The sequence below is a fragment of the Parasteatoda tepidariorum genome, chromosome 6, assembly GCF_043381705.1.
Source record: "Parasteatoda tepidariorum isolate YZ-2023 chromosome 6, CAS_Ptep_4.0, whole genome shotgun sequence".
Classification (NCBI taxonomy): Eukaryota; Metazoa; Arthropoda; class Arachnida; order Araneae; family Theridiidae; genus Parasteatoda; species Parasteatoda tepidariorum.
Window position 1 is genome coordinate 71,875,970 of NC_092209.1, and position 8,168 is coordinate 71,884,137.

Below are 8,168 nucleotides of genomic sequence, written 5' to 3' on the forward strand. Positions count from 1 at the left end.
AAACAGAAATATTTTGGTGAAAAACACCACGATTTTCATGATAAGATGTTTCTATGCCTATGCTTTTTAATCGAAATTCCGGAAACTTGTAATGTACAGTTCGTCTAAAATAAGAACTCTTCCAGACATTCGTCTGGACCTGTGGTGGTGACTATGGTAACGAGGTATGACTATATCAAGTAGGGGTGCGGGGTCACTGTTTTGGAGTGGTTTCGTCTCGGGTCGAAGAGGGAAAGGGAATCCCTTTCTTCGGTCTATTGCGTTAGTCCTAGGGTGAAGCTACCCTCCCTAAAATGGGCCATTCTTGTTTCCATAACACCAGACGGCCACAGACTTTGTGGCGGGAGGAGTTCTTAGCTTAGACAAACCCTATCCTGTAAAAGAACTAAGTGACAGGGACCGTCAGGTTGTGAAAAAAAAGTTCGTTAATAGTGTGATAAATCAATATTGTTCCAATACCTTAATTCATGTCTTAGATTAATAAATTATGCTGATTTGGATGATTACACTTATTCCCTTTGACATGGACATGATTGGACGCTCTCCCTTGGACTTATACGCGATTGGACGAGCTCGTTTGCACTTTTTTTACTCTTCGCTTATGCAACCCTATCTATAAGGAGTATTCGTATATTATTCTACTATTAGACGAATATTCTACGAAATACTATTATAAATACATTATTCGAGTTGCAAGTACCTAATTGATACATTTTTTAATAACTGTTTTGAAGATAAGTCTTATCATTATTAAATCTAAGGTATTCACAGGACAATTCGTTTTCTTCTCTTCTCAGTACTTATTCGAGGTACTTTTTAACATTCAGACTTCATCACTTTATTCAGATTATTAAAGTTTAATCTCTAGTTTAAACTTTAACTAAAGATTTAGCTCTAGTTTGAAAGGATATTTTAAACTGGAAAACTGATTTGAAGTGTGCATAAGCAGCCTTGCTATTAAAAGTGAGATAAATAAATAAATACTAACAAATGCCCGTCAGATTACTACTACTACACTTTTTTTTTAATTTACTGCCTCTCAAAATTTATTTCAATATTCCGTTTAAATTTTGCCTGGGGTTTACAAAGCTCTGGTTAAAGGTAATTTTGTATTATTTACAAAAATGATTACTATATTAGCTTATATCAAGGCCAAATTAAGATAAGTACTTATACGATAATTAACTATCAGGCAAACTTGCCTAAAATTGCCTTGAAGAACATAAAGATGGAAAAAAAATCAATATACACCGTAAACAAGAAACTGTGAATTTTTTTTTCAATTATTCTTTCACCTTTTTCTTAATACTTCTTTCTTTACAATACAAAGAAAATATTTAATTAAAATAAGTACTTATCCGTTAATTAAGTATCAGACAAAATCAGCTAAAATTGCCTTAAAAAACATAAGGAGAGAAAAAAAAATCAATTTACACCGTAGTAGGCATGAAATAGTAAATTTTTTTTCCACAGTTATTCTTTCATCTTTTTCTTAATACTTCTTAAAATTGGCGAACATTATGGCGCAGGGATTTCGTCTGTTATCCAGCTAATGCGTATGTTTTAAGTGCATAAAATCAAGAATTGAATTTTGGGAAATTCTGCTCATATCACATACAAGGATTACACTTGTTTGTTGATTTGAAAAATATATAATAGTAGTCACATATTATCTCAGAAGCTCCCAAATACAAATTAAGGTCTTCGAAGCTATTCAAATGAAAATTAAAATCTGTACTCTTCTGTTAAAGGAAGCCATTGCTGATTGTTAATTTTTTTTTTACACGCGAACATAATAATCAATCTATTATAAACGCCGTTTTCTTATTTTTAATAATCTTATTTATCAAGGAGCTCCTTATAGTTAAGTACCACTGCCCAGTGTACCCCACACTGAGGTTTTTAAAGGTTAAGTACCACTGCCCAGCATGCTCTTAACTGATGTTTTTTTCTTTCAAGGTTAAGTACCACTGTTCGGCATACTCTACACCAGGTAGGGGCAAAATTTTTAGGTCGAGTGCCAAAAATCGAAAAAGAAAAGTTTGGTGGTCTAAGTAAAAATTTCTAAAATAAAGAAACAATGTGCAAGTTTTAATTTAAATATCTAATGAGATGAATAAAATTGCGATTTTATTTTTAAAAGTTCCTTATATTGAGGTTCGAAGTGAGAAGTAGCTTATTTTAAGGAACGAGGCTAAATGATTGTCTGTTAGTCTACTTCTGAAATGATTTTTCCTAAGGTTCAAAGTCAAAAACACTTGTTCATATATATAAGATGAATCAAACATAGTATTGATTTTCTGTGCATGAGTTATTAAATTTGGAAAACTAGCTTTTGGTAATGATTTGTAAAACTCAAAATTTGGCACATTTAGAAACAACTGCTTCAGATGATTGTTAGATTGCAACTCAATTAATTCAAGCTGCAAATCCGACCTCACTGTTTCGCAATTTACGCTGAAAGGTATGGTAACAATATCTAATTCTGTTTGACTGGCACTGAAATATTGATACATAAAACTGAAAATGGAGTTTTTTCAAGTCATCCTCATAATTCTTAAGCTTTTCCTTATTTACTGAGGGTATTGAATTTGACCTTGAGAAATGAGACAAGTCGTTCTCAGCTAGCTGCCCGGCAAACAAATTAAGCCTCAGTTTAAAAGCTTTGAGATGGGCCCAGATATCATCAATGAATTGATTTTGCCCTATCATCTTAACATTTAAGTTGTTCATATGACGAAGAAGATCTGTGAAAAATGCCATTTCGTATCTTCTAATATAAAGTGGATGTATAATGTATATTGCTTATATTCGCAACGCATCGGCAAGTTAAAATTCTATCAGCGGGCCGGATGAAACCTTCCGGCGGGTCACAGTAGACCCGCGGCCTTAGTTTGCCTATCCCTGCTTTACACTGATGTCTTTTAAGGTTATGTGTCACTGCCCGGTATACTCTACACTGTTGTTTTTTTAAGGTCAAATTCACTGCTTAATATATTTTGATACTGATATTTTTTGAAGGTTAAGGTTACCACTGCATGGTATACTCTACGCCTACATAGATTTTTTTTAAGGTTAAGTGTCTCTGCCCGGTTTATTCCCCACTAATGTTTCTTAAGGTTAAGTGCCGTTGCTCGCTATTCATTTACCCGGTATACCCTACACTGATGTTTTTGTAAGGTTAATTGCCACTGCCATCGGTATTCCTTTTAAAGAAGTTTTTTTCTTTTATTTCCAATGGCGGGGAAAACAATCAATTACAACAAAGAAGAACAATAAACAGCAGAAGGAATCATAAAAAGTAAAAGAAAGACCGAAGTTATATATTTAGCAGTCTTGGAGTCAAGTCTGTGGACTGACCTACAACGATGGAGATGTTTTTGGTTTATAGGTTCTTCAGAATCACACAGTCGACAATCAGGATGGCCATATATACGAAAGCTATACAAAGCCCTTGGCGAGGCTTGTCTGGTATTGCCTCTATAAGTCTGCCTCACTCCAGTTCTTATTCTTTACTTTTAAAGAACGTTGAGGTGAAGATTTGCCTCTGTGCTCCCGGATTCGCTTTTTCATTTTTACGGAGTTCTTTTAACGGAACACTACTATAAATCTTTACTTTTCTATTAAATTAAACGCGGAAAAATACAAATTTAGTTCGACGCAATTATAATTCATTTTATTTATATGTCTCTATTAAACACATAGCAATTTGTTTGTCAACTGATTTTTTATCACTTCGAAAAACTAAAATTTTTGCAGCATTTAACGCATGATAATGGATGCATAATAAGGAATTCTAATTTTATTTGAATCCAGAAACCGATATGATCATTGAAAATGGCACTTCAAGTTACTTATTATTAAAAAAATTAAATTCCAATTTAAAACAAATTAAATTCTAATTTAATTTGAATCCAGAAACCGATATTGAATATTGAATCGATATTGATACTTGAATATGACACTTCAAGTTACTTATTTATTTTACGTACTTTTTCATTAAAAGGAATTTCACATTTTACTGCCCGTTTGTCACAAACCATGGCAATCAATTTGAAGCAGGATGCAATATAATTTTTTGTGTGATAGCACAGCTAAAGTTATCGTATATCTATTATGTATGATATGATAAATGACATGTATTACAATAAAAATGCTGATAAAACTTCTCACATTGGGAATTACTTAAAATTAAAATTATTTAAAGTCAATGACTTAAAATTAAAAGCATGCCTTAAAATAAAAGACTTAAAAATTATGATGACATTTATCATCCCTTTAATCCTTTGTGTTTTTTCTTTCCTCTAGAATGTCCATTCATTTGTTTTCGAAAAGATGCCTCAAACATAAAATTTTATATGATACAGATAAAACAGATGAATTTATCCGACGATTTCAGTTATTAAGAAATTTCAATACAGATAATACTCAATCGGATTTAAGTTCTGATCTTGAAGCAAGCATACTGGACTTTCTTCGGTATTATGAAACGAACAAAACTTACATTGATATCTGTAAAAGTTACCCGATTCTTATGGAGGATTTACCCAATATTTGTTTCCAAGAAAACATTGAGACTGGTGGAACTGTACGCGAAGTATTTAAGACCATAAGCGCCTTGAAACCAACTGCCCTGCCTCAATTAATACTTTTCATTCTTTACCAAACTTGCTCTTATAAGACAAATTCACCTGAAATCATAAAACAGAGCCAAGAAGAGAAGAGATTAGTATTTTGTTCATCTTTGGCATATTTCTTACACCATGCTTCCCAACTGAGAATAACTATAGATGGCAAGCAACTTATGGAAGTGATACCTGAAAAATTGACACAATTATACTCTAAATACATATTCTTCTCCGAACCGAGATGTGTTCTTATCTTGATCCAAAGTGGTCTGAGGTAATTGGAATATTTAAAATAATTCAGTTTTTTAGACACGATTATGACATCCTGAGCGTACCATTAATCACCGCTCTAAATATTCAGAGTGTCTTCTAATAACCGCTCTTGATCTTTAAGATTATTGTCAAAATGAAGTTAGAAAAGTATGATGTTCATATTTTTTTTTCTTATTGAACTATTACCTTATGTATTATTCAATCGGACAAACTTTTGTCTTATATATTGTAGTATTTTTTATTCTATTTTTCTTGAAGGTTGAAAATTCATGTTTAAGTGAGGAAAAAACGAAAACGCTATTGAAATCTTACAAGTTGCTACCATGGATAGCAGGACTGAAAACATCGAACTTGTTTGATAGTGGAAACTAAAAGGAGTTGAAAGACGATTTTCAAATACACTAGCAATTTCATCTGGCAATCAAACTAGTTTTGTAGTTTTCCTACCTTCCTTACTAGTAATTTGAAAAATTTTAAAACTTTTTTTTCCTGGCTTAAATATTAATTTGCAAATCCTAGCCAAAAATTTCACTTTTCACGTAATTGGTTACAGATCAAAAGATATATAGTTTTCAAAATTCCAAAAATTAAAACAAATTTACCAATCAAGGTTATCTTAATCTTATTTAGTAGAGATGTTTTCATGATCTTAGAATTTCCTAAAATTTTTGAAATAAAAATTGTTTACACAATGCAAAATACAACTAATTCACTAGTTTAAAAGCATCATAAAGGAGTAAAATTATTTTTTCTCTTAGTCTAGATATTAGTATCATTTTATTCATTAGCTTTCGCGTATAATTTGCATAAAATATGTCCAAAAAATACAAATACGACAATGTCACAAACGAATAATTTTCTTTATCAGTTTATTCAATTGGATACCTTCAAGTAACATCATCGTAGGTAAATCAGGGCATTTGTTGATTCAGAAGCCAATCAGTTTCGACATACACGCGTGACGTCACTTACATGTATCCAATTAAATCACACAGTTAAGAATAATCACTTTCCATCTCGAGTTGCATATGCCCAATTGAAGAATGTCCGCTCTTTTTAAGAGTGTCTGTTTAGCAAAAAAAAGAGAAAAGAAAATAGGGTTGCCAAGGGAAACAGTGGAATACAGCTCGGGGCTTATAGTACCACATAAAATAAACATATTTATTTCATTCTCAGCAGAAGAGCTATAATTTTGGATATGATTAAACGCTTTAAAATTATTTGTGCGTTTGATGTGTAAGATCCATTTTATGGATTAGATTTAATATCAATTTTTTTACTATAACAAACATCTATTTTTTCTTTCCTCTTTTTTTTCCAGATTTCGTACAGACAGCGCTCTACAGCCTATTCACCCCATTTTTCAGAGCGTTGCCAAACAACTATTGTGGTACATAAAAACACCTACGAGCGAACAAGAGGATCCGCTTACAAATATGCTCTTGAACTGTTATTTTCAGGGTTTCCTTCGGTTTCGGAGAAATCTACAGATTCTATTGAAAGTGACAAATAATCCTCAGAAAGTTGTTTTTGAATTACCTTTCATTATGGCAACTTATTTTCCTGGCTCCAGTATTGAAGATATAAGAAATCGGTTGAAATATATGTTTCCGGAATTGAACCTTGAGCTGAAAGCACCAGCCACTCTTCAACATACTTGCCGCTGGGGGATTCGGGAATCTCTATTGCGTAACTGGAATTTGCCTTATGGTATCTGGAACTTACCTCTACCACGCTCTATCAAAAAATTCATCAATTTTTCTAATGAATAAATGAATACATTTATTTAATTACTTATTTAAATAAGAAGGAAGACGCCTGTGAAATTTTCATAAAGCTGTCTTCTTACTTTTACATAATTTAGCACAAACACATTTCTATTGACGCGATATTGATCGAAAAGCTCTCTTAAACATTGTTTTTTTGACTTAGAGAGTCAATAGCTTCACTATTTTTTAACTATTTTCCGTAATTTATTGCTTTACAAGTTTTATTGCTTTACAATTGTTTTATTGCGAGATGAAACAGATAATGTGGAAGACTATTACTGAAAACACTTCTGATCTTTTCCTGTTTCAATCTTTATAACATCCGTCTTCCTCTGTTGTAATTTTTTGGATTTTGACAGTGTTTTTGATTTTTACTTAAATATTAATTTGCGACACTCAATTTTTTCACTTTTTCGTTTTCATTAGGATAATGATTCTAAAAATATAAATTAGATGTTTTAAAAATACACATTAGATCTTTACGAAACATCCTGCATAGATCATAATCTATTTCAATTATTAAGGAAAAATTTATTGTTAAATGAGCGTCGCTGCAGAAAGAGAAGACTGAATGGACTTTAAAAAGTCTAGCTGATCAAAGTCTGACTGTGCTCTGGTCCCATGTAATCATCTATACGAATTTCATTCTATTCTTTCAAATCACTTAATTAAGTGCCTTTTTTTACTCCAAGCAACACCAGCAACAATTGCTAATATAGGTGATCGCAACGCTCGAATACGCCATCTGGGGTGAAAAGCGGTTCCATACCTTTGGTCCTTCCCACTTCCCTGTCCTCCTCTTTTCAGTTGTATAGGAATGTACTACGATATTTTTCCTTTTCTTAATACTTTTTATATTTAATTGTTAAAAATATTTTTTTAAATTTCCATGAAGCTTTCTTTTTGAACTATGTTTAATGTAGTTTTCAGTTTCATATAGTTTCTTAACTTAAAAGATTTTAATCTATTTGAAAATCAAAACAGAAGCTAACGTACTTCTTTCTACTTTGACTTTTCACACGCTAATGGTGAAAGCATGCGAGATGTTGCCATAGGTAGAGAGCATGGATTCTGCTCTACGCCACCCGTAGCCCATTTCGATCGGAAATTATACTTTTATAAATTTTGTCAGAGAAAAAAATTAAAATTAAAAAGGGAAAATCGAAAATAATTCCCCCATCCTAATCGAGTGATGAATTTTATTTTTGCTACTTTTAGAAAAGAAGTTTCCCATTTAATTAATCGCCATTTTTAAAAAATTTAAACTCGAAAATATGCTCTAAAATTTAAAGATAGGAATGACGAGATTATAGGAAAAGAATTAATGCTAGTTGTAGTATTTCATTCCAAGAAAATATATTCTTTTAAATTCTGAAAATTTCAAGTGTTTTTAAATTTGTTTATAGATTTTTAGAGTGAGCATATTGCTTCATGATGGAAATATATAATAAGATTAAATATAGTGCTTCTTGAAGAAAACTTATCGTATTTATCTATG

The 8,168-nt window shown here is 31.8% G+C and overlaps 1 protein-coding gene across 1 annotated transcript; it reads left to right on the plus strand.

Annotated features, from left to right (window-relative positions):
• The first annotated feature begins 997 nt into the window (after positions 1-997).
• LOC107448589 (uncharacterized) lies at positions 998-6,694 on the plus strand. Its single transcript, XM_016063851.3, has 3 exons — positions 998-1,101; positions 4,309-4,902; positions 6,223-6,694. Exons 2-3 carry the CDS (start codon positions 4,310-4,312, stop codon positions 6,671-6,673), a joined length of 1,044 nt encoding a protein of 347 aa, XP_015919337.2. The 5' UTR covers positions 998-1,101; position 4,309; the 3' UTR covers positions 6,674-6,694.
• The last annotated feature ends 1,474 nt before the right edge of the window (positions 6,695-8,168 follow it).